The sequence below is a fragment of the Falco biarmicus genome, chromosome 3 (genome assembly GCF_023638135.1).
Source record: "Falco biarmicus isolate bFalBia1 chromosome 3, bFalBia1.pri, whole genome shotgun sequence".
NCBI lineage: Eukaryota > Metazoa > Chordata > Aves > Falconiformes > Falconidae > Falco > Falco biarmicus.
In genome coordinates, this window is record NC_079290.1 from 111,086,195 (window position 1) to 111,111,833 (window position 25,639).

General features: G+C 58.2%; 1 protein-coding gene across 1 annotated transcript; it reads right to left on the minus strand.

Annotated features, from left to right (window-relative positions):
* Positions 1-770: 770 nt before the first annotated feature.
* On the minus strand, positions 771-25,367 carry FHAD1 (forkhead associated phosphopeptide binding domain 1). The gene is made up of 28 exons (XM_056331534.1): positions 25,216-25,367; positions 24,825-25,034; positions 22,467-22,557; positions 21,225-21,313; positions 20,621-20,935; positions 19,078-19,201; positions 18,184-18,314; positions 16,718-16,783; positions 16,220-16,324; positions 15,669-15,776; positions 14,259-14,333; positions 13,749-13,901; positions 13,167-13,362; positions 12,215-12,285; positions 11,755-11,892; positions 10,277-10,384; positions 9,974-10,063; positions 9,559-9,784; positions 8,993-9,074; positions 8,496-8,602; positions 7,584-7,743; positions 7,173-7,281; positions 5,970-6,105; positions 4,988-5,109; positions 4,546-4,629; positions 3,560-3,780; positions 2,107-2,272; positions 771-1,090 (listed from the first exon to the last, which is right to left on the minus strand). Exons 1-28 carry the CDS (start codon positions 25,309-25,311, stop codon positions 1,010-1,012), a joined length of 3,660 nt encoding a protein of 1,219 aa, XP_056187509.1. The 5' UTR covers positions 25,312-25,367; the 3' UTR covers positions 771-1,009.
* Between the last annotated feature and the right edge of the window lie 272 nt (positions 25,368-25,639).

Consider the following 25,639-nt stretch of genomic DNA (forward strand, 5'->3'; position numbering starts at 1 on the left):
GAGATCCCCCGACTGACTGCCCCCCCAGCTCTCCAACAGAACCCCTGACAGATCCTCCACAGATCCCCAGCAGATCCTTGACAACCCCCCCACAGATCTTCAACAGATCTCCAACAGACCCCCTCAACGGACTCCCCACAGATCTCCTTGCAGACCCCTCGATGGATCTCCAACAGACCCGCCACAGATCCCCGACAGACCCCCTGACAGATCCTTGACAGACCCCCCAACAGACTCCCTACAGATCCCCGACAGACCACCCACAGATCCTAGACAGATCCCCCAAAGATCCCCTGACAGACTCCCAACAGAGATCCCCCCCAAATCTCCAACAGACCCCCCCCAGATCCCCTGACAGACCCCCCAGACCCCTCTTCGAGGGCAGCAGCCTGGGTAGGCACATGGCCCTGCCCCAGCCCACCCAGCCCAGCCTTTGCTCCCCGCTCCAGCCATCACCTACGGGCACAGCTCCTGCTCCCCTTCCCCTTCCCCTTCCCCTTCCCCTTCCCCTTCCCCACCCCACACTGCACCCCACGCCGCAGCCCACCGCCGCAGCCCTGCGCTCCTGGAGGACCGTGTTTCCAGCCTTATGCTCCAGCTGCCCACCACAGCACGGGACTGGTGGGCACTGGGGTCACAAGCGCAAGGGGCGACGACTGGAGGAGAGTGGGCAGGCGATGGGGCAGACCCCGCGCAGCTGCCGGGCTGTATTCACACACACAGACACAGGTGTCTATCTATCTATATGAATACATATGTACACACATCGCATATACACTGACATCTATCCAGACCTTCTCTATGCCATAAGCCCACCGCACTGGGCAATCCATGTGCTGTGGGAAAATCCAGTCCCAGGTGCCGCGCTGACCCGCTGGCATGCCTGGAGGTACAAGATACCAACGGAGGGTCCTTAAGGTGTGCCCACGCCTCGCACCCCACCCCACGTTACAGAGCCCACGGCGTGGGGACCTGCTCCCACCGCAGACCCTCACTTGCAGTGCCTGTCCTACGCGCAGCCTGTCTGGACAGCTGCTGCCACGAACTCCTTGGCCTTCGGCTTTCCTGAGAAAGGCTTCTTGGCTGCAGGCTGCGGAACAGGGAGAGGTTGAACGTCACATCACGCTCACCTGCAGCGCTTGGCACGGCTGCATGATGTCCTTCTCCCTTCTCCCTCCCCCCAAGCGCCCAAACCCACTGCCACGGCTCAGGAACGCCCAGCAGAGCTCAAAACCCCTGGGTCGCTGACAGATGGAGTGGGGACTGCCCCACATGCCCCCACAGCGCAGGAGCTGGGTTGGCCCGCAGCACCCAGCTCCTCACCTGGTGGCCCCTCAGCCACCGCTGCCGCAGCAGGGCACAGCCACCCCGTGGCACCCGGGAAGCTGCGCCAGCCCCGCTGCCTGTGCCCAGCCTGTCACAGACACGAGCTCGGCACGTTACACCGGGCTTGTGGCTGCTGCCGAGGCTCCACACTGGGCTCCTCCACCTTTCCGGCTGCAGCAAACGCCGCGGAGGGGCCCCACGCAGGCACTGTGCCCTGAGAACCACCAACGCTCTTGCACCTTTCCAGCCTGCTGAGGCTCTGGGGGTCTCTTGCCACAACCCCCTGCTCTTTGGTTACCGAACACTGCCTGAGCGGGTCACCCCAGAGCGAGCAAAATCACACTTCCGTGCCTGCTCACCCTGCCTGGCCTGTAACCGAGCAAGCGGAGGGCATCGCTCCTGCCTTTGGGAGCACCGGCACAGCCCGGAGGCCCCTTGTCCTTGTCCCCTGCCAGGCTCGGGATAATGCCAGGAGTCACCTGCCTTCTGCTTGCAGGATTTGCCTCTTACTAAGAGGCGAATGTTGTGGCTGTGCCGCACATCCCCGTGCCGTGCATCCCTCGTGCCACACATCCCCTGTGCTGCGCATCCCCCGTGCCGCACACCCTCTGTGCCTTCCTACACTGTCGGGGCGGAGGCAGCTCCCAGTGCCTCGCTGAGCTCAGAGCTGCCCAATGCCCGCTGTGAGCTGCCTTTGAACCCTTGGCCATGGGGATATTTGCCCCCCCGGGACTCCAGGTGCCCTCAGGGGGCTGCACTTACCCACTCCCCTGCTCTCACCTTCAGCCATCTGGACTCCTGCAGCAGCTTCTTTGCCTGGGTCAGCTGGATCTGTGTCCTCTCCAGAGTCTCCTGCAGCAGAACCTTCTCTTCTGCCTCCCTGTAGGCTTCATCCTTCAGCTTGGACTCCTCCTCCCGGCACTGCTGCAGGGATGCTTCATTCAGCCTGTGCAAAACAGATGGGGGGCAGCTCTGTCACCCCCACTGAGCTGCGACCCCCAGGCGGGGCTCTGCCCAGAGGCGATGGCTGTGGAGCACAACCACACGGTGCGCACCCCCCACCTCAGACCCCCATGCCACGGGGTGACACTACGGGCTGTCAGAGCAGCTGACACCTTGCACGTGTTTTGGCCAGCGTTTTCCCTGCTCCTATGCCTTACACCATGGATGAGAAGCTGCCTCTTCAAGGCTTCCCCCTCCTCACGCCCGCCCCCAGGCACCCCTTACTGATGGCGGTGGTCCTGATACCGGAGGAATTTTACTGCTCTGCTTAACTGTAAATGTTGCAACTAACATAGCCATGACATCGCCATGCAGCGCTGCGTTGTGTAGTTCAGCTACTAGTAGGTAAGAACCGGTGCAAAACCAAGACATGAGCCCAGAGTGCTGAAACAGGGCCAGGAGAAGAGGAAGATGATGAAGAGGATGAAGAAAGGATGAAGATGTCCCAACCAACCACCAGAGGACCCCTGACCCATTAGACCACATGTAGATATGGTATGTGGTTCATGGAGCTGTAATGAATATGCCAATAGTTTCTCAGAAATGTCATTAACTTGTATAGATTGGCGATGTAAAGACAAACGGTGAATAAAGTCAGGATGCACATTAGGAGGAACTTAGACTCTGTGCATCCGGCACAAAAAATAAGGAATGCCTGCTTTCTAAAACTCCAAACCGAGTATTACAGAGTTTTGCCTCTGATTTTTTGGTCTCCATCCCTTCTGTTGGCGGACCAGCCCGGACAGGGACGCTGGGCGGCTGCCGCCTTGGAGATCACTATCAGACCTCTAGCCTCCTTTGAATACGGCAGCACATTTACACCAGCCCAGAAATAACCTTCTACACCATGGCACCAGCGCACCCATGGGTCCCACCCTGCTCCTATAACCTGGTGCGGGAGCATCGCCTTCGGTCCGGACAGCCCTTCCCATCAGCTCCCACACCTGCCTCCTGCTGCCCCGGCCGGGCCACCCACTGTCGTGTCCCAGGGTCTGGCCACCGCAGGCTCGGGACTCTGTACCATCACCACTCCAATGCTGCTCAGCTGCACAGCACCCCGCACAGCACCATCGCAGCACCGAGGGGCCACGTCTCCATTTCTCCCACCGCTTTGGTTTTCAGTTGTGCCCACCACGTGCCCTGCCTCAGGGGCCGTGCTGCTCCGCTCCCCCATCCCACATGGCTTTGCATCCCGGGACCTGGGGCTAACGGCCGCCTCGCCTTTCCATACCTGAGCTGTTTTATTTTGGCCTCGTAATCTTTCAGCCTTTCTTCTTTTCTTTGTAGGCAAGTCTTGAGGTTCCTGACCTTGTGATACAGCAGCTCCAGGTCCTGCTGTCTCTGCATGCCTGCTTTTTCCCTCTTCTCCTGTGGAAGGTTCTTCAAAGGCTGCATTCCTGAGAGCCTCTTCATCTCCATCAGCTTTCCCAGAGCTCTAATTGCATCAAGGTACTGCGGGCACAAAAGGAAATGCATGATTTACTCTGCCTGCCAATTCCTCCACCACCTAACAGCACACTGCTCAGCCATCTGCTTTCTTTCTGCTCTACGGAGGAGATGACAATGGCAATGTCACCGGGAAGCTGCCACATGCCTTCCCCTTCCGTTTCCACGTGGGCTTCCCCTGGGCAAGCTCCTCAGAGCTCGCCTCGACAGCCGGCTGGCTGCAGCTCCCCGTGCCTTCGGTGTGCACGCACGAGGCGCTCCGGGGGATGATGCACTGCGCCGCAGCATGACCGGCCCCTGTCACACCTGGCGGTCAATTCCCAGTCACATGACTCTTTGGGGTGGGATTTTGTCCTTTCCCAAGATGATTCCTTTGCCCTGCTGGACATTTCCACACCCTTTTCTGAGGGAAGAGACCCACTCACGCAACCCAGCCGCTATGCTGGGTGGAGGTGGCCACCTCCTCTGGCAGCTGTCTGCCTTGTGCCTCCTCTAGCGGGTGCATCAGTCAGCAAAGGTCTCTGTCCTCACCAAAAGCCTGCCCAAAGGAATATCCCTGAAGACATTGGGCAGAGAGGGGAGAAGGACACGCTGTTGTGCACCCTGGGGTGCTGAGATGTCCCCCCCGCAGATGCCCAGCACACCCCGGGCCCTGTGACACGCTGTTCCTGGGGACCCCGATGCTGACTGCTTCCTTCTGAAATGTGTTTCAAAACACCCTGCGTTGCATGAACGTGGGGTACCCTTTCCACGTGTCTCTCGCCAACATACCATCTTCTCACCGAAGTCCATCTCCTCAGCTGCCTCCAGGCTGGCAGGCCCCTGTGAGCCCCCATTGGGAAGCTGGCCAGGAACCTGTGCAGGGGAGGAAAGACCAAGGTGGCCTGGACCACCTGCCTTTGGGTTCCACTGCCTCCTCCTCCCCGCACAGCAAAAGCACCCCGGCACTGCCGTGGTCCAAAGCCTCCCACCCACACAGCCTGTGGTATCCCCGAGCAGCGCTACACCAGTGCTGCTGGGCCAGACAGGAGCTGCCCCGGGTCTGCGAGTGCTGCCTTCCATTAGGCTGCACCTCCCACCCTGCCAGATTTTATACCTCCCTCTCCCCCCTGGGCTGCTGCTATAGCATCCCTGCGAGCCTGCCCCTCCCTAACCCAGGGAATACTTTCCCAAGGCAGCTGCCAGCCCCACGACCCACAAAGTGCCTTCTTACCTTGCTCACTTTGGCTCCTGGTGCTTCTGCTGGCTTCTTCTTGAGACCCATCTTGCAAAATACTTCCTCTGGCAAATCTTTTTCCAGGACCACCACTGGCAATGAACTATTCTGCGTGGCAGCTGTGGGCAAACACAGAGTCACTGCATCGTTCTGCTCTCAGTATGACACACCACAGCTTCATACCTTCACGTTGCAGCCGCCCCAAGGCTGGCCACGCTGCCCTTGCACAGAGCGCACGGAGAGACGTGCAGGCTGTGGAGCAAAGCCCACCCCAGCCGCCCCTGCACACCTCGCTAGCTGTTTGGGCATTGCTCTCGCTACAGAACTAAGTGGGACACCACCCTGTTCATCAGATGGCAGCACCACAAACTGCTACTCTACTTGTTGCTTCTCACCAAAAAAAGTGCTGCTTTTCCATGCTGCTCTGGGTGCACAGATGCACACGGTGGCAAGGGCCCGGCAGAGAAGCAGGCAGGGTGAGCAGACAGTGTGCAGCACTTGCAAGCTTCTGAGAGCACCGCAGCAAGGCTCCGTCCCTTTGGGGCACAGCTGCTCTGTCTTGCTTTGAGGTGAGCAGCACCCCAGCGCAGGTGCCTGCTTGCACCCCGCTCTGGCTTCTTGGCAGCTGCTGCTGCAAACCCCTTTGCCAGCTGCCTCTGCTGGCTCCTGCAAATGCCACCTCCTCCCCTGTACCAGCTTACTGGCACATGATGCCCGCAAAGGATGCTGAGCGCCTTTTTAAAGCCCACAGCCATGCTGCGGGTGCTTCAGAGGTGATTTCCCATCACCTGTGTGCGTTACACGCACACACACGTGCATGGGAGAGCTGACTTCGCAAAGGCAAAGCCTGAGCCGCTTGCAAGCAAAGAGCTCGAGCCCCCAGCACAGCCCGTCACTTTATGTGCTCTGCTGGCACCAATCCCAGCTTCTGCCGAAGCCAGCAGATGCACCTTCCCTTTACAGGGACAGCCACACTTACCTGATGACTGCATCTTCTCCAGCATCTTCACTCTTGCCCGCAGCTCGGACAAACCTTTTTGTTGGCGCTGGATTATTTCCTCATGCCTGAGGCCTCGGCATTTCGTGCCGAGCTTGACCAGCTCCAGCTGCAGCCCCTGCAAGAAGTAGCCCAGCCTGGGTCTGGTTCCACGCCAGCTCAGCTGACCCCTGGTTCTGAGGCAGCCTTACTGGCAGATGCTGCCCACTGGGCACTGGCCAAGAGCAAAGCCCACGGAGCATCTTGCCGTGGGCTCGTTGGGCAGAGGAGCAGCATCCAAGAGCCCTTTCTCGCTCTGCTGCAGGACATAAGCCCCACAAAAGCCGGGAGAGGGACCATGCGTGGCTCCCAACAGCCACATCGACATTTTCCACAACTGTGGAGTGTTTCCCATCTTCAACGCACCAAGACTGTGCTACACACCGTGGCCAGAGCTCAGACTCTCTCATGCATCGTTCTCTTTTAATCTATACCCGTGCCCACAGATGCACGTGTTGCCCTGGTCCAGCCGCATCCAGCTGGCTGCGTTGTGCCCAACAGCCAGACACACAGACAGCTAGCGGGGGCTGCGAACAGCGCGCTCAGGTCCGGCTGCCAGTCCCTGCAGCACTGCTAGGGCCAGGCTGCCCCTCCAGCCTCCCACACTTGCCACCCCATCACCACGTGTGGCACAGGACGGGCGAGACCCCCCGCTCGTCATCTGGCTGTGAGTCACCGCCTGGCCGCCCGCCTCCGTCCAGCCTGCCTCGCTGGCACGCTGTCTGCCACTGTGGTGGTACAGGCTGTACGAATCCTACAGTCCCTCCATCTGCTGCTGCAACCGCCTTTGCGTTCTTCCCGTTTCTAGCACCGGGAAATCAAGCAGGGATTTGGTGCAGGCGGACAAGGAGCGTCCTTTCCTGTCCCTTGCAACGCACTGCCCCTGCACCCTCAGCCCTCCGCCTGCTGCTGCATCCTCAGCAAGTTCGGGACAAGGAGGGAGTGCTTGCAGATCTTCCCACCCGCTGCTATCCCCTCTAATTAGCAATTATCGCAGCCATGAGCACGCACAATGCTTCACGGCTCCAAGGCGCTGTGCAAACATCAACTCGTTAGCTGGCAGCAGCGCTGGTGCGGGAGAAACACTGTGTGGGCACGTGGTACCCTCGGCACACCCAGAGCTTGGCAGACTCTGTGCCAACTTACCTGCTTGGAGGCTTTGGCTGCCTGTGCTGGTCTCCTGGAAGCATCCTCTGCCTTTTCCACCCTTTCTTCCAAGGAAGCCTCCAGTGCCTGGCAGTGGGCTTTGGCTTGCCTGGGCCGAGAGACAAGACCATTGTGGGCCACTGTGATGGGAGAAGGTCGCCCAAACAACTTGGGAAGAGCAGCATCCCACACACCCACTGCCCACCACCACTGCCTGGGTGGGAACGTCCCCTTCAGTACAAGCAACTCCTCAGCAATCTGCCTGCTGGCACGAGTGCCACTAAACACCAGGTTTTGGTTCATGTGATGCTTCTGTAGAGATCACACTGCTGAGCTCCAGTGTGATGCTCTCACATGGCTCTTTCCACCCAGAAGCTTTTGCAACACCTGGGGTCCTGGCAGTGTATATACCTTAACTCCTCAGCTGCCACTTGCAGATCTTTATCCTTCTTCTCCATGAGTCTGGACATCTGGTATAGCTTCTCTTGGAACAGGGACAATTCCCACTCTTGGTGTTTCAGGTGGGCCTGGCTGCACTCCTGTTCCACCTTCAGCTCCTCGGACAGCTCCCCTGGGCACACAGCAGCTTCCTCGGTTTCTGACTGTCTCCTCACCCAGCCCCAGGGGACCTGCAGTTCTCCCTTTTCCCAGTGTGCCCTCGCCATGCCAGGGCTTGTCCCCGCGGAGCCTGGCCCTGCCCTCGGCAGTGCCCCTGGGATCCCCAGCCGGGCCAGCAGACCCCACTTTGCTAAACGGCTGAGCAAGACGCACACCAGAGTCATTGCTGCCTCCGGCAATTTGCCTTCAGGTTGCAGAACAGGCTCACCAGTGCTTCCCTACTCGCTGCCTTTTCCCCTCCTTACCTTCCTCATTGGCTCCATCCCTGCGTTCACATCTCACCATACAGGCAGCGAGCACAAGCCGTGCCCACGCCATCACTGTCAGGCTCCGGCTCCTTCCCGCCCGCTCTCCAAAGCCACCCCAGAGCACGGGCATGCCCACCCAGGGACCCCACTCCGCTGACTCAGGAGCTCCTCCAAGGAGCTCACCAGTAGGATTTGGAGAAAGAGGGACCCTGTTTCATCCACCGCTCTGCACCCACGGACCCTCACTCCCTGTCACGCTGCTATCATTTAGCCAAGGGGCTGGGAAGAAGTCGCCTCCCTGAAGGGAACAAGGGAACAGACCGCTGGCTTTGCCCTGAGCAGAATGATACCATCGCTTTGGGATGGTGACGTCTGTTTCCCGTTACCACCTGCCCACATCACTGCTCGGACAAGGGGTGGATGGGAAGATGGAAATGCCGCAGCACGCTTCACTCACCTTTTATGTCCACTATCCTGGCTTGGGCCACCGCAAGCTCTCTTCTTAGTGTGCTGATGGCAGCATCCCGGGCCAGGACCGCATCCTGCGCTGCTGCCAGCTCCTTCCTGAGGTTCCCAAGAAAGAGGCTTGCAAATCCCACGGTTCATTCAAACAACTCAGTTCACAGACCCTGCGCGTGCCCCCCTAATCCGCACCCCACGATTAATCCATGCACTTAATGTTTTCAGCTGCCTTGCGGTCCCCTGGGCTCCTGCCTGGGGCACCCGCACTTGCCCGCTCGCTCCCACCCGGAGCCATCCGGAGCGGGCAGCAGATGGCTCACCCGCTGGTCAGCATCACTTGGACACTACCTGCACTTAAGACCCCCTCGGTCTAGCCAAAGGACTCTTCATCGGCGCAGACAGCCCCTTGGTCTCCCTCCAGCCCCCCCCCGAGGGATAACGGCTCTTCCCCAAGCCCCCAGACCCAGCCCCCCATCGGCAAGCGCCGCTCACCTCAGATTTTCATGTGCCTCGGTGGTGAGACAGGCCTCCAGCTGAGCTCCCAGTGTCGACTCGTGGGCAGTGCTCTGAAATCCTACAGACACAGAACAGAGGCTGGTTACTTCTCGGTGATGCAGAGATGTTGGCCTGCTGCTTTGAAGCCTGCAGGACACCTTTTTTTTTTTCGTTTTGGAAACCCGTGTCTCTCAGAGTGCTGCTCCAACAGCACTTGGACACTTCCTTCCACCCTTCCCGGCTAGGGGGGGCTTCTGCCAGGGGGCAGCCCCCCGAAGCACCCCAATCCCGTTGGTTGGGAGGGCAAGGAGCCCGTCTCCAGCAGGGAAGCCCCATCCACAGCTGTGGCACGCCACCAGTTCCCAAAGCCACAGACCGACGCACTGCGAGGCCCTGTGAAACGCTTTCTTCAGGGACCCACGGAGCTTGTCCTGCATGCGGGCAAACCTTCGTCTTGCACAACGCTTCCCATAGCAGCAACAGCCCTGCTCCCTCTCCACACCAATCCCACCTTCACCGAGAAGGTTCCCAGCACCCACTCATCCCACGCAGCCCTTAGTTACCTTCCAGTTTCTCCACGAGTGCTGCTTTTTCCTCCTCCAGCACCTTCTGCTGCTGCTTGGTCTCCAGCAACCTGTCCTCTAAAGCCACAATGGTCAGAGTATGCTGCTTGCTTTGCTCTTTATATTCTGCTGCTTCTTCCCGCAGTTTCTGCTGCTGTAACTCATTCTCCTTCCGAACACTCCGGAGCTGCTTATCCTGTGTGAGTACCTGCTGCCGCAAGGCCGCCTAGGAAACAAGGTGCACGCTCTCACTTTTCCTTTGGGATCGCGATCCGCATCCTCTCACCCGGCGGGCAGTCGGGAGGACAGAGGGAAGGGCAGGATTTCAGGGCTGTGGGGCCCAGGGAACCCCTCCCCACCGAAACCCTGCCCCATACTACGTCCTCCGCCTGCACGCGTGGGTGGTCGCAGCTACCTCTCGCTTGGTGCTTTCCTCCAGCTTGAGCTCAGCTGCTCTCAGTTTGCCGTTGGTGACCTCCAGCTCCTCGGACCGCCTTGCTACCTCCTGCATGAGGACATTGGCAGCAATTAAGTTACCGAACTTGGTGGAATCCACCGTTCTCTCTGTGGAGATGCATCTCTGCCTACTGGGGAGGTGGGGGTGCACCCCACAGCCCACCAATGGCCCCTGGCCAAGCGGACCAGCACACGACAGAGCGCTTTCACGGTTCTTTATCCTGAGCCTGAGCAGCTCTGCTTTACCATGCGAGCCACTGACCTCGATCAGGCTTCCCAGGTGGGTCTCCAGGTCCTGGATCTTCTTCTGTCCTTCCTCCACGGCTTGTTCATACTGGGCCTTCTCCTTGGCAACAGTGCTCTCCAGCATCTGAGAATTGAGAGCCCACAGTTTCAGCACAAAGTTGTAGCATTCGGCAAAAGACCTCGACTCCGCTGAGGAAAGCAGCCAGGAGGGTTTCGGCTGGGACAGAGCTCATTTTCTGCTCAGTAGCTGGCGCAGTGCTGTGGTTTGGGTTTGGTGGAGAACAGTGTTGACAGCACATGGATGTTTTTAGTAGTTGCTGGGTAGTGTTAAAGTCCAGAACTCTTCAGTCCCTCAGACCCTGCCAGCGGGAGGGCTGGAGGGGCACCAGGACTTGGGAAGGGACACAGCCAGGCCAGCTGACCCAAACTACCCAGAGGGATATGCCACACTGCTGGACGTCACGCTGAGTACATAAACTGGGGGGGTTGGCTGGGGTCTGCCGATCACTGCCTGGGGGCTGGCTGGGCATCGCTCAGCACGGGGTGACCAACTGCATTGTGCATCACTTGGGGTTTTCCCCCTTCCCTTTGGATATCATTCTTCTCCCCTTCTCCCCCCTTTTAATTACAATTGTTGTTGTTATTATTATTAAAATATTAAGTTGTTCTTCTCAACCCTCAGGTTTTACCTTTTCCCCAATTCTCCTCCCCGTCCCGCTGAGGTGGGGACAGGAGCGAGCAGTGTGGTACTTGGCTGCCGGCTGGGATTAACCCCGCCAGAGGGTCCCCGCTCTGGAGCAGGGGCACGTTATGGGAGAAAAGCTTGGCAGGACACAAGGCAACTCCAGGGAGTACAGCAAAAAGACCAACAAGGAGCCGCTTAGCTGCTCCTCACCTGCGTCCTTAGGCAACCCAGCCCTGGGCAACAGCTGTTCCCCACACGACAGGCACAGAAGCACGCGAGAAACTGCCTTGCAAGACCCCACGATATGCTGTCCCCATCATGACACGCAGCAAACCGCCTTGACTAACACCATGCCCTCACCAGCACCATCGGCTCCATGACCTGGCCTTCCCCGGGACTGAGGGTGCCCCCCCGGCTCCACGGGGGGGGTAGATCACCTTTCCCAGCCAAAGCAGCCCTGAAAGGAGCTCAGCCCGGGGAAGGGAGGGAGCAAAGGGCTTGCAAGGAAGCCTGCTGCTGCCTACAGACCATGCAATGCCTTACAAAGCTCACAACTCTGGATGATGTTCCTTGCTTTGCGCTTTCTCCCAAGCACTGGTGCATCCTGCTGGCACCCATGGGTGCTCCCCAGCTCCACCCTGCGTACTCCGGGGAGTTCCCATCATCTGCATCGATAGCGAAGAGCGTCCACAGCCAGCCCCTTGGGGCTGCACCCAGGCAGTTCGGAGCTAGAGGCTTCTGCCTCTCACCAGACACCTCTTTTTCCCACACCACAGGCATTTTCCTAACAAGCAACCGCGCCTCCATACCTCCTTGCTCTCCTTGTCCTTTTCCAATATAATTTGCTGGATTTTTAGCTGTAGGTCTTGCTCATATTTTGCTTCCAGCTTCTTCATCTGCTCCTGCAGCTCAGTAGCCTGCGACTCCCGCTGCTGCTCTAATTGCACCTAATGGTGGATACCGAGGCGTTCAGGGGAGCATCTTCACAACAGCGGGGCAAGATGTAAACCTCCTGCATCCATTCGCTCCCAAACAACTCCCAACAGAGAGAACTGCCCTCCGCCCTGGCTGCACGAGGGACACAGGCAGTGACACGCTGATGGTGGGCTCTGTCTTCTCTATTGCCTTGCACTTACTGCAGACCCCGGGACCTCTGCTACTGTACCTTCCCAATTCGCGCCCCACACCAGCTTGCTGTGGGCTACCGTCGTGCTTACCGGCAGAAAGATCCCAAACCACCTCGCTTTACATACAGATGAATTTCTGTACCTGTAGCATCTGATTCTTCTGTGCAGCCGCCTGGCTGTTCTCCAGCAACATCTCAAGAGTAGCCAGCAGCCCTGCAAAAGCCGAGGGAGGCTTGCTGCACGGGGTGCTCATGCAGCATGTCCACCACCTGCTTGCCCCCTTGCACGACTCCCTTGGGCTATTGCTGACCTTCATCTCAGGCCCTCACCCTCCTCACCCAATGCTGGGAGTCCACGTTCCTCCAGAGGCAGCAGGGAGGAGAAGGGACTGCCACTGACTTCCCACAAAGCCACCCCCTGCGCTCGCTGGGTGCCCAGCACACACACACCTGGCCGGGCTTTCCCTCCCGCTACTGGGGACAGAGGCATCCGTGGGCAAGTTCTGCCTTAAACCCGGAGACCCTCGCTAGCCTCTGGCTACAGGATTGAGGCTCCGAGGTTCCCTTGGAAAGGCTCTGAGGGGCCAGTCGAGTGTCACCCCTCTGCGCTTACTAGAGCCGTGGCACATTCCCACCCCTGGGACATTGCGGCTGTTGCCCAGATGTTGCTGGAAGGGAGCTCGGCTGCGCACACAACCCGGGTGCCTCTTCCCATGGGAGACTTGCCCTTCTCACACACCGCCACCCATGAGGCCACATCACCCCTGTCTCCTCTAAGCCCGACACTTCCGCAAGAACTGAGGATGGCTTGCTGCTGCCCAGTGCTCCCAGTGCTCCCATTACCACCCTGCTAACCACGGCAGCCTCACAGACACCCCCCTGTACCCCTATGGGCGGCATGGCTACACAGGGCAGCCGGTGCCACGGTGGCAGGGGATAAAAGCCCAGTGCTGCCCCAGTGCGTTTCTTTGTTGCCCACCTCGCCTGACATCCCCCAGTGATGGCTCACGCTGGCCTTTCTTCTCTATGGCTGGCTGGCTAGGACATGCCACCCAGAGCTGCTGTGTTCCCAAGGACACCCAGCGGGACACAGACCTTTGCCAGAGGAGTGCAGGTCCACCTCCACGCTAGCCAGGAGCTGCTCCATACCCTCCAGCCAGGTTAGGGGCACACGTGCCAGTTCCACCACCATTGCCCTGAGGGCTGAGATGACGGGATGCAGGCACATTGCCTCCAGCCTCTTCAGCTCCTCTCGCAGGTTGTGGCTGCTGCAGGAGCTCTTCAGGCAAGTCTGGGCAAAAACACAAGCGATGAAACAAGTTAGCTGCCACAGTCCGTGGGCTTCTGGGGGTTGGCAGCTAACACAGCATCTCTGCACATCTCCTGGGTACCACTGCAGGAGCACTTGGGTACCACACTTTGCTTCAAGGGTCACCATCTTCAGTGGGACCAGCTCCCTGCAGGCCCGGGGGAGGCCCCTTTCTGTGACACCTCCTCTTTCTTTCCCACCAGTGCTTTTAGGGGCTACACACACCTCTCACTGCTCAGGAGAGCTGCACGCTGGTTGGTGCTGAGGCACTGGCATATCTGCTCTCTGACCTAGCCTCAGGCCAAAAACCTGCCCTGTGCTGCTCATCTCCCGACTGCCAGCTTGTCATCGGTATTTAAAGGACTGACCTGGAGCTCCTGCAGGGATTTCTGGAACAGCTCAAGATTGGCAGACACCTCCTTTTCCTCAGAGAGCCTGGAGCTTAATTCCTCCTGCAGGTACTTCTCTCTCTCGTGGCTTTGCTGGCTCTTGTTGGAGATCTGCCTGACCTTCTCTAGCACCTGGCAAAAGCAGGCCAAGGAAGAGGAGCCTGAGGCGCTGTGCTAATACCTGTCTGCAGCTGCAGGACGGCAGATCGTCTCCGTGGGCAGTGATGAAGGCTTGCCACAAACTGGGAGTCCCGCCAGACTCCTGGGCTCCTCTCTGTTGCAGCCCCCTGACCCCATCCAGGCTTTGGGGGACCAAAGGGTTGTGTCTCCTCCACATGAACAGCTGGGACAGCTGTGGCACAATTTACCATCTGGAGAGGCTCGGACGCTACCAGCACTACCGTGGAGGGAGCAGGCACCATGGCCAATTCGAGCCACACTGGGCTTTGGAGGCACCGAGCATCTCTGTGCACTGGGATCCAAACTCACCTGCTGCTCTGACACGTCTTTCCCTGCTGCTGCCGGAGAGCAGGCTTGCATCACTTGGGTTTTGAAGGACTCCAGCTACAGCAGAGAGTGACACCAGAACACAAAAATCACCAGTAACCGACAGCAGCTCTGCCGCCTGCTCTACCCACCCCGCACACACCAGCACAAAGGGCGTCCCGGCGCCTGCCACCCCTGCCACCGAGGCCCTGTGCAGGCTCTTGCCCTCCCCTCTGGACACTGCTCAGCTCACGCACCGTTTTCACCGCGTGCCTTGGCCAGGGTTCCCTGACACCCCTCCTTTCATGCCCCTGGTGGCTCGCAGCCCCCGGGCAGCCAGGTGCTGCGATTCACCCGTCCCTTACATTGCCTATGAGCCGTGCGGTGTGACCACCTGGACCCCGGCAGGGGAGACTGTCGGGTCCCTGCCACCAGGGACGATGTGACCCCGGAGCATCCCCTGCTGCCTTTCCGCTGCTGCGGGAGGATTAGGATGACAGGGCCGGTATACATGGCAAAGGACAGCCCGCCTGAGCCAGGTGGTGGATCCATCCTGCGCTCTAGCAGGAATTGCCCCATGGCTGGTTCCTATTTCCTCCTGAAAGGCAGTCGGTGCAGGCTGGACTGCTACACAGTGACCGGGGGCTGGAGCCCCCCTGCTGCGGAGCCAGGCTGAGGGGGCTGGGGCTGCTCAGCCTGGGGGAGAGACGGCGCCGGGGGGACCTTGGGGCACCTCCCGGTACATAAAGGGGCTACGAGAAAGCAGGAGGGGGCTTTGTATGAGGGCACGTGGTGACAGGGCAAGGCCGGAACGGCTTTAAGCTGAAAGAGGGGAGACTGAGGTTGGATCTTGGGAAGAAACTGCTCCCGGTGAGGGCGGCGAGGCGCCGGCACAGGCTGCCCAGAGCAGCTGTGGGTGCCCCAGCCCTGGCAGTGCCCAAGGCCAGGCTGGACGGGGCTGGGAGCAGCTGGGGCTGGGGGGAGGGGTCCCTGCCCACGGCAGGGGCTGCAGCTGGGTGCTCTGTGCAGTCCCTTCCCACCCAAACCGCTCTGTGGTTCTATGAACTAGCACAATGTTCTCCAGCAAAAAGCCGTGCCTGCCCAGAGCAGCATTACCCAGGCACAGAGGAGCGTTCACACTGGTCCGGAGCAGCCTAACTGGGATTACAGAGAGTACAGCGCCTTTCTGTATCCCATTAAACTCACCACATCTTCTACAACGCCTACACAAATCCTCTGGATAAGCCTATTATACCGCACCCAATGACAAGTTAAGCCCCATGCCAGGGTTCGGTGCTCATTTCTGCATTTCCCTCCCTGCACTCATACATGATGTCCTTCCCCACGAGGAGACCCCTACATGTGCTGCCTACAGCCCCAGCGGCAGGCTGCTCCCCCCCGCTTGCCCCCTACCTGCTCCTTGGCCTGCCCCATGGTGGCTCTCAGCAGGTGCTCCCTGCGCCCCATCTCCTGCAGCTGCAGGGCTCGCTTGGCACATGCTGCTTCCAGCTCCTCCTGAGCCTGCAATAACAAGAGCATCTGCATATCAAAGCAATACCCGAAAATCACGCCACTCTTCCCATCACAAGCCTCCCAGCAGAGCTCTGCAATACCAGGAGGCACGCAGCAATCCTTTGGCTGCAGCGCGTGGGTTTGCAGCATCGCCCCCCACCTTGCTGTCACTTTTTGCCCAGGCTTGCTCCCCGGGACAGCATCCATCCTCAGCTTTCCACCACGCTGCCTGCACAGGCCAGCCCGCTACTGGCGGAACCTTCTTCCCTTGGGGTCCATGGCAGAGCTCAGCGCCTTCTGGCCCCCTGCCTGTATCTACAAGCCTGTGTTCCTGGGGCCTGCTGGCCCTCGTCACGCACCTCTGCCACCCCTGCCAGGCAGCCAAGGTACCTGCTGTGTGCTCGCCAGGGTGTGCCTGCCCTCCGCTGCATACCCCATAGCCAGATGATTACCTTGATTTTCTCAGCCAGCTTGCTGCGGATGCTCTCCTGCTCAGCACAATGCTTCTGGATGTCCTGCTGCAGCCTGTCCATGTCACGTTCCAGCTCCCAGATGCGCTGCAAAAGTCCCGGGATGGTGGAGGGTCGCACCCAAGAAGCCAGGCATTGCCTCTCAGGATGACTTCACCCCATAAGTGAAACATTTTTCCCAGCCGTCCCATTTCATCTACCCTGCCTTTGTCTTCTAACCTAGTTTTACTGTGGTTATATGGGCTTTCAAGTGGCATTTCACTCTCATTTCTGACAGTGTCCTCCTGCATTGTAATGCAGTGTTACAATTTCTATGGGCATCTATGCTCCTCCGGTTCCTTATGCACATTAGGTGCCGTCTATTACAGGAGCCGGATTCCAAACAAGTCCCTTAAAATGCCCAGTTAATGATTCTCTTGATGCATTCCTGTGTCGCTGCTCTCCCATGCACTCCATCACCCCAAATGACTTGAGACTTACGTGTCGGCACGTAGTTATTTCTTGCTTTTCAACTTCATGCTTCATTTCCTCTTTAATTCTAGAGCACTAGAATGAACAGCAAGCAGGGAAAACAAATCATTAAGGCAGGCAGATTCTGTCACTTCTGCAGCAAATGTCAAGCTGTACTTCAGTGCTATGGCCCAGCTGAGTGCTCATATGCCCAAGGGGTGGCAGAGTGCCCATGATGGGGCCATCAAGGCACTGAGAGCACTGGAGTATCTGTGCCTGGAATTGACTGGATTAAAACATTGCTTTAATTGGCTGAGAGAAGGAAAAACATCTGCAGGGGGTACCTGACAGAGAGAAAGCCCTCTGGCCTGAGGAACAGTGTAACGGTGGAGAGGGCAAAGGATGCTGGAAAACAAATGCTACTTTCAAACACCCACCGTCAGCAGAACTCGACGTTAACCAACATTTCCAGGTTAATCATCCCTGTGCCAGGCTGTGTGTGGCAGCTCGACATTTCAGGATATTGGTGTTCCAGAGACTGACCCCATTCTGCCCCCCCCAAGCACCTTTCCCACAAGCTGCGTGCACCAGCTCTGGGTCTTCCTGCACCCATGGAGCAGGGGAAACAGCAGAGGGATGCTCTGGGACATGCACTCTGCCTACACGTGAGCAGTGTGGGCCACCAAGGGCCAGTGGGTACTTGGGTAGCCTCTCTGCACTACAAGGATGCTTCCCCGGCATGCCTGGTCCCCCCTGCTCCCCTGCACGGCGGCTCGAGCGCTCCCACGCAGCCCCTTTCACCCGTTCAAGGGCTGGCCCTCAGCAAAGCGGGCCACATCATTTGTCTCCAGAGAGCAACTCGGGGAGGATGCTCAGCAGGGTACAGGCTGGCAGGTGCCACGACCGCTGCCTGCACCCGACCTCTGCATCTTTTCCATTCCTTCAAATCCACAGTCAGTCCCTGAAATCACTCCTGGAAGTGTACCTGCCTATCCAGCCAGCCCAGACGCAGCGCCCGCTCTGTGCTTACAATGCAGGCGATGCAGCAACGCCAGCTGAGGAGGGAGCTGCAAATACAGCGAAACAACCTGCCACACAAGCCGCTTTCTTTAAGGGAAAAACCAGGCTGGGCTGCCGGGAGCCACATAAAGACAGAGATTCCAGGGCTCCTCAGGAGGACCTCAGCATGAGGGCTTTGCTAGCAGACATCCAGGGTACATGAATGTGGAACAAGGAGGGGGATGAGCAAGGTGACACCGCTCTGTCGGGCGTTGCATGAGCCCTAGATGTGACCGCAGCCCCCTCACTGCTACATCCCTGTGCTACAGCTCCACAAATTCTTTTTGCACGCAGCTAGGACCTGTGGGTTCCAACTGCCCTGATAAAGAGCTGCCCAAACAGAGCTGCTACAATCCTCAGCAGGGAAAAGCATGACCCTTCTCAGCCTGCTTTCCCACACTCACACGTACGCAAGGCTAAATTACTGAGCTATTGACCTTGGCAGAAATAACCGCTATCTGATTGTCCTTTTCTCTGTTTTCCTTCTTCATTTTTCCAACCTCTTGCTCGAGCTGCTGGATCCTCTGCTCCTTCCCAGCAATCTCCCTTTGCAGGCTGCTCACTAGACCTGTGAAAACCAGCTGGGGTGAGAGGCTGCCCAAGCGCATCCCTGCCAAGCCCTCCGGCCGCCCAGCAGCCCTCCTCCCCCGACAGCCGGCGGCCTCGCAAAGCCGAGTCAGCTTTTGGCATGCCGTGCTGGATGCCGCTCTGTGACAGTGTCACTAACAAGCTCCTCGAGGCCTTGCAGGAGGATGAGCAGCTCCTACGGATCTGTTCTTGCTGCCTTACTTGGATCCACAGCTCTGATGTCTCCTCCCTGCCTGGCACCGATATCACACCCTTAACTCAGGCAACACGTACAAGCGGAACGCTTTTGCTGCTCTCTCTGAACGCAGTACAAAAGCCAGTATTTCGTGCCCATGGGGCATTCCCTGTGCCCGCCAAATGCCACGAGCATTGGAAATGGCTCGTGGTCTGAGGCGGCTTCTGCAGCAGCTTGGGCAGGCAGGTCTCTGCCACGGCACCTGTCACACAGCCCCGCTTTTGAGCGGCTCCGAGCCTGCGCTGCCGTCAACGTTTGAACTTTTTTCCCCCCTACCAAAGCTCTCGGTCCCATCGTTTGCCACCTTCCCTCCCCTCACTGTCCTGTCCTGTCTGACACCGCCTGCAACTCCCGCAGAACTGCAGGACACAGACACAGAGGATGGACAATTTCCAGGAGCCACTACAAGTGGCTTGTTGCCTGGACTGTTTGGCCAGTGCTCACTCGCTGTCAAGAGCCGGTCCCAAACTGCATCATGCCCCTGCGCAGAGCTCCAGGGATACAGTACCTGTGGCCAGAGCCTGCTCCTTCTTCAACTTCTCACTCTCATTTAGCAGCCTTCCAATCTCCTGGTCTCTTTCATAGAGGGAATGGCTGAAAATCTGGCTGGAGCCTTTCTGCAGGTCGATGATCTGTAAAACACAGATGCCCCCCGTGTTACCTGCCGCATCACTTATTGCCTCTATTACAGCTCCCCTGGAAGAGGGAAGTCTAGCACTCCCAGGATATGGCCTGATGGGGCTACCCTTGAGCATCTCCAGCTCACTCAGCACCTTGCCTCGAATGGCATTGCCTCTAATTTGCTTTGGTTGTTCATGCTCAAATCCTGACATAAGAGGCATGGAGAAGTACCATCTCCCACCATTAGCCATGCTGGTGATCTGTGGCTGGGCCGGGGTGACACTGCTAACACTTTAACAGCCAGAAACGCCTGTAGATTCATCGCCTTCTCCAGACATATGTATTTATTACCAAATACACAGATCCAGAGCCGCTAACAACTCCCATTGGCGTTTCTTCTGCAAAGATGTTTTTTACATTCCCCCCTGGAAATGGGGATGGGGGAACAGCCTGTGCCATCCACTGCAGCTAACATTGCTGTGCAGGAGGCACAAGCACGCTCCCCACCGCTCAAGCAACTGGTTTCGCAAAGCAGTTACTGGAGGGCACAGAAGAGCACATGGACTGGTGGGCGAGGCTTTTGTCAGAGAAAGAAAAAGTGCCAGGAAGAAAAGAAAGGCACCGCACATCATCTCATCTTGGCAGCCTAACAGCAGCCACGCTGACAGCACCCCAAAATTATCTCGCCTCTTCTCCCCCCAGGAACCTGCTGCTGAAAAACTCCTTTTCATGACAGTCAGGACCAGCAGAGAGCATTTCACCGCCTCCTTCAGGCCCAGCAGGAGAGCAGGATGCAGCCAGGCCAGGCTGGTGGAGATGCCCAGCTGCTGACCTGTGCACCACGCATCAGGCCGGCTGTGGGGACCGGCCCCTTTCCCACCTGGAGACACCCAGGAGGACCCTGTCACTGGCTTGCCAGGATGTTTCCAAGGCCTCAGAAGGTGTGGGTGACACACACACTGCTGCTGACATCCCCCTGGAGAAGGCCACTGTAAGCCCTCCCTCCTTTACCCAGCCACCTATTTCCAGCTGGGCTCCATGGGCCTGTGTGGCCTTTGGGATGGGTATCACACCCCTGCAGCTGCATCCCTGCAGGCTGCTCCCGCGGCCGGGGGGAAGCTCGGTGTCCGAGGTGACCTTGCATGCCTTTCCCGCACCCAAAGCTGGTGCAGCTTCTGTGTCCCTCCCCGCTGCAGCTTTACAGAGCCCACCACGTACAGGGGACATGTATTCACTGGCTTCTTTAAGGTCAGCTTGCAGAGGAAGCAAGCAAATGTGCAAAGCAACTGGAATAAAAGCAAAAATCCCACTGCCCTCATTTCCCTTGGTTTCTGACACTCGAGCTGCTCCTCCCAAAACCTGGGTGTTTGCCCACCACCTGTATCGGCACGGTACTGTCCCTGCTCAGTACTGACCCTGGCACTCAGTACCTGTTCCCTCAAGGCTTTGATCTCCTCTGTTTTGACTTCCAGCTTTTGGTCCAAGGCTTTGATCTCCTCTGTTTTGGCTCTCAGCTGTTGGTCCAAGGCTTTGACCTCATGTGTTCTGGCTCCCAGCTCTCGGTTGATGGCTCCCAGCTTCTGGGTCAGCTCTGCCTCGTTCCTCATTGCTGCCTCAGTCAGGGTCTTTGCCATCACTGTGATCTCATCCTGCAGATTGATAACCACCTCCTTTTCCTGCTTTGCTTCTGTTCCCAACCCTGAGAGGCAATCCATCTCCTTGTCCAGTTGCAGAAGCTTTTCACCCTGTGGGCAGATTATGGCAGTTGTCTGCCAGCCTGCTGCTACGGAGATGCTGGGACACCGGCTCTGGTGGTACCAGCTCATGGGCATGGATTGCATGCCACCTGCTTGCCTTGGCTGCCCACATCCCACTGCACCACATCCTCCAGCCACCCAGCAGTCCCCTTCAGTGGCATCCCCTGCACCCTGCTGGAACACACGGTCAGACACACAACCATTTGGCAGGGTTTATTGCCTGCTCTGCCAAGGGCCAGGCCAGGGATGGCATCCCTCACACCTTCCCCACCATCACCTTCTGCGAGACACAATCCGCATCACGAGGCACCAGGGAAGGGGCTCCCCATAAATGTCTCACATTCCTGTCTGGGCTGCTCCTAAAGTCTGGAAGAAAAGAAACACGACAGCCGCAAACATCAGCAGAAGAACTGCTTGCAGGCAGCGGTAACGCTTCTTGCAGCATCCCCCTCGCTTGCCTCAAACCTACGGGAAGGCAGAGGCTACTTCGCAGTCCATGAGCTCAAGTCACCACCAGCAGACAAACCAACTCTGTGGCACCCAAAAGACCCTTACCAGTGCAAACAGTCCTCACAACAGAGAGGAATAATACACCTCCGGGAACCAAAGAAGCCTCGAAGGCTGCAGAGGCGCAGCACGGAAAGGCTCCTCTGTTTGGCGTTGCCAGCCCCACGGAAAGAAGCTATGCTTCCAGGGCTCGCCGCGTGCAAACGGCTATGCTCACTGCCACTGGGGCTGTGGATCCTTTTGGCCCTATTTCCTAAAATTCAGATGAATACGTGCTACCTTGGAGTGTGTGCTTCCTTCCCGTTACCATCGTTGCAGTTTCCAGTTCTGCATCTTTCTGCGATGCTGCTGGGACTGCAGGGTGCTGCCCCTGCTCTGCAGCACCAGCCATGCTTTGGTTCTTCCTTGCTGACTTTGCATTGCTTACACCACCCCAAGCACCCAACCCCAAGCCAGGCAAACCATTGGACTGCGTGTCAGGCCACAGTGAGCTACCTTCACAGCAGAAGTCTCCTCCAGCTGCACTGTTCCCCAAACCCCTGCCTCTGCTCCACTGCTGTTGCATACTTTATTTTCCGACATGTATCAGCTATGGACCTAGTCTACAATTCCTGCACTCAAGACAAATCCAAGGAGGCAGGCATTACCTGCACTTTGAAGGAGGAACAAGCACCCCTTCAAACACAAGAGGAATAGGCGTGGGGGTCACCAGTGCAGATACAAGTCAGCCATCACCCTTCCTGAGCACACAAGGAAAAAGGAAGAGGAAACGTGCCTCTCAGCTGTGAGAGCAATGGCATTCCCCTCTGCATGTCACAGCTCTTTTTGTTCCTGACCCAGAGGCCACCAAGGACCATACATGGTGTCCTGTTGGCTCCACTGGAGAAAGACTCATACCCAGTTGCTGGTGACACTTGTCACACCCCGGCTCATATCAAACCCACCTCTGCTCAGACCCACGCTGCTCAGCGTTAAGAGGCTGCAGCCCACCGGGCTGGGCACCGGGGCATACCTGAACTCGACGTGAAGCTCCTGCTGGAAGAGTCCAGCAAGGTGGTGGTGGTGGTCACGTTGAGAGCCCAGGATCTGCTGGGTTGCTCCTGCTGTGGCGGACGGGGCACATGGGCAGATCTCCTGGTAGACCAACTGCCCAGCAAGCTCAGAGGACGCTGCTGCTCCAGCAAGGGTAGGTGGGAAGGAGATGGTGACAGGGAGGGTTTAGGCTGCAAAACAGCCGGGAACGGCCTGCTCCACGTCGTGCAATGATTCATGGCGGGACAGGACACCTACGGTGGACAAAGACCACGTTACAGCAAGCCTTTTGGGAGTTGCTCAGCCCCAACGTGCACACACTACATTGTACAAAACCCCGGCCCAGATCTGAGTGGAAGCAGCATTTCAGTCCTTTCCTGTTTCCATCCCCAAGTATCACGCTCCCAGCAGGAAGCCCAAACGCTTTGCTGAAATAGAAAGAAACAACTGGGGTTTGCCCAGTCTTTGGAGCTCTTTCCCCTCTCTAGGTTTAGCTACCCTAATTCTGTGTGCCATTTGCAGCATCCAGAATCCCTCGTTTCACGCCTCTCCCAGCTCACATGCCTGTAGTCCAGTCCTATCCCATCATTTTGCCCATTCACCAGGCTGACCCAAAGCCTCCCAGTGCCCTCTTGGCTTGCCATCCCAGTTATCAGACCTTGCACTGGGCCTGTCACACTGGTAATTGTGACACCAGCTGTTATTCCCCTTACGAGCCGAGCTTTCCGGCATAGCAGAGATGAACCACTATTAAGGTCTCATATGCCGGCTTACGCGTAGCCCTCAATTACAAGGGCTGAACCAAACACCCGCCAGCATGCCCTTGGACCTGGCCTGCACGAGACCCCCAGCACCTGGTTGTCACCCCAGCATCTGTCTGTGATGGAGCCAAAGAGCCCAGCACACGCCTCCCGCTGCTCCAGCACCTCGTCTTCTCCCAGGGCATGTCTAAGCCCCATCACTCTGGCTGACGATGCTATCTGGGGCGCCTGCCCACGGCTGGATTCCACCATAGCATGGGTGCTGTCCCTTCCTGGGCGCTTGTCCCGCACTCCGAGGTGCTGCAGGGACGTGACTCCTCGCCAGGTGTTGCTCCCTGTTAGAACATGTGCCCCTAATGCCACCGAAAATGAGAGACCTACCTGTACGAGATGCTTTGCAGGGTGCAGCACAGAGGGGATTTACTCTGCAGTCAGCAGGGTCGGGCTTCAAAGCAATTCCACCAGAGGAGGGTGGCAGAGCCCAGAGTGATGATGAGGCACCCACAGGGCTTCTGCTAGACCACGGTGCAACACGGCTGTCCGTGGACATCCAACACGTGCATGTTCAGAAAGCCCGGTGCTCGCGGCTCCAGCAGGTATTAGCTTCACCTAACCAGCACCAGCACCCCGGCTGCTCCGGCGTCACCGTGCAGCTTGGCGGCTTCCGATTTCACTTAGCCAAGGCTTTCTGGAGAACTCTGCCCTCAGCAGGTCACCCTGAGCCACCGGGATCCTTGCCGAGACCTCCCAGACCAGCACGTGGGTGCGCAGCCTGGCAGACTCGCGTTCTGTTTGGGGGATGCTGCTAGGTGTTGCTAGGCGACCGGGTTCCGTGACCCCCGCTGCCAGGATACACATACACACATGGGGGCTGGAGCTCAGTATCTGCTTTTTTAGCTTCCTCAAGAGCCAGAATAACCAAACTACCACTGGAACTTTGCAATCCTTATCTGGTTTGTAACCCAAAGGCTCAATGACCTCTGCAGATATCCCAAAAGGGTTCTTCTCCCGGAGACAGGAGACTGCCGCTGTGTTCGGCTGCATTCTCCACCAGTTGACAGTTGCTCTGGATTTCTGCCGCGCTGCAAAGCCAACTGCCACATGCCACCCGTGCCACACAGCACGTTTTGGTGGCTCCAGCCACCCGTGCCACACAGCTCATTTTGGTGGCTCCCACCCGTGCTGAGCAAAGCACCCTCCGGGCTGGAGCTCTTGGTTTGCTCTAGGTTTGATCCAAGCCTTAGTTTCTCTGTCCCTAAGTAGCGTTGGAGCAATTAATCAATAAATAACACACGAACAGAGGAAAGGGACGTCTGCCAGACCATCTCCAAGGGATTTTTTGTTTTTTGGTTTGTTTTTTTTTTTCTTTGCCCAGGTCCAAGTTGCTGCTGGGAAACCTGCCCCCTGCTTTTCCTTTCCCTACTGAACTGGCCGAGTTTCTTCAGCAGAGGGAGCTCCGGCTTTTCATTCCCCCCAGCCCGGCCTTTCCCCGGGATCGCCCAGTAGAGACAGGGAGCCAGCCCCAGCTCCCCCCCCGGCAGCCCCACGCAGCCCCCCCGGCAGCAGCAGCCCCTTACCTGGGCATCCCCCTCCACCACCAGCTGGAAGGATGCTGCCTGCCCCGTGCCGAAGCGCAGGCTGTCCCCCGCCGTCACCCTGACAGCCGCGTTTTGGACCTGGCACCCATTGACGAAGGTGCCGTGGGGGGAGTTGAGGTCCTGAAGGACAAAGCTTTGGTCCCAGGCGATGAAGGCGAGGGCTGCGTGGTGATGCGCTACACCTGGGGACTGGCAGCAGGCAATCAGCGGGCAAGCAGGGAACCTGCCGGAGGGCAGCTCGGGTTTGGTTACTCCTCGGTCAGGCCCCCCTCTCCTTGGGGTAAGCAAGCCAGGAGCCCCCACGGACCCCGGTACATCCCTGACACCCGCAGCACTGTGGCGTGTGTGGGGGCTGCCACCTCGCCCTTACCCGCAGGACGATGTCGGACGCCGGGTGCCTGCCTATGGTCGTGGTGCGCGGGCTCAGCTCGAAGCAGCCCTCTGAGCTCCTCAGGAAGGCTCGCATCGCCTGGCCCCGTCCGCTGCACGGCTGGTGCTGACAAAACCAACCCAAAAACCTCCGAAGAGCTACTCCAGCCCTGCAGCAACCCCGCATCCCACATGCAAGCGAGCCGAGAGCTGCGCGGCTGGTAGCCGCAGCCTGGCAGTAGCCTTGGAAACCCCAGTCGCGCCTGCTGCCACCCTCCTGGGTGCCTTTTCCTCTTTGTTTTGTATTTGCGTTGGGTTTTTTGTTGTTTTTGGGGTTTTTTTTCCCTTCTCCTTTTTCCAAGCAACTGGCCCAGCAGCACAACATAGCTCTGCGCCGGCTGCTGCTCTCCCTGCCAGCTGGGGAC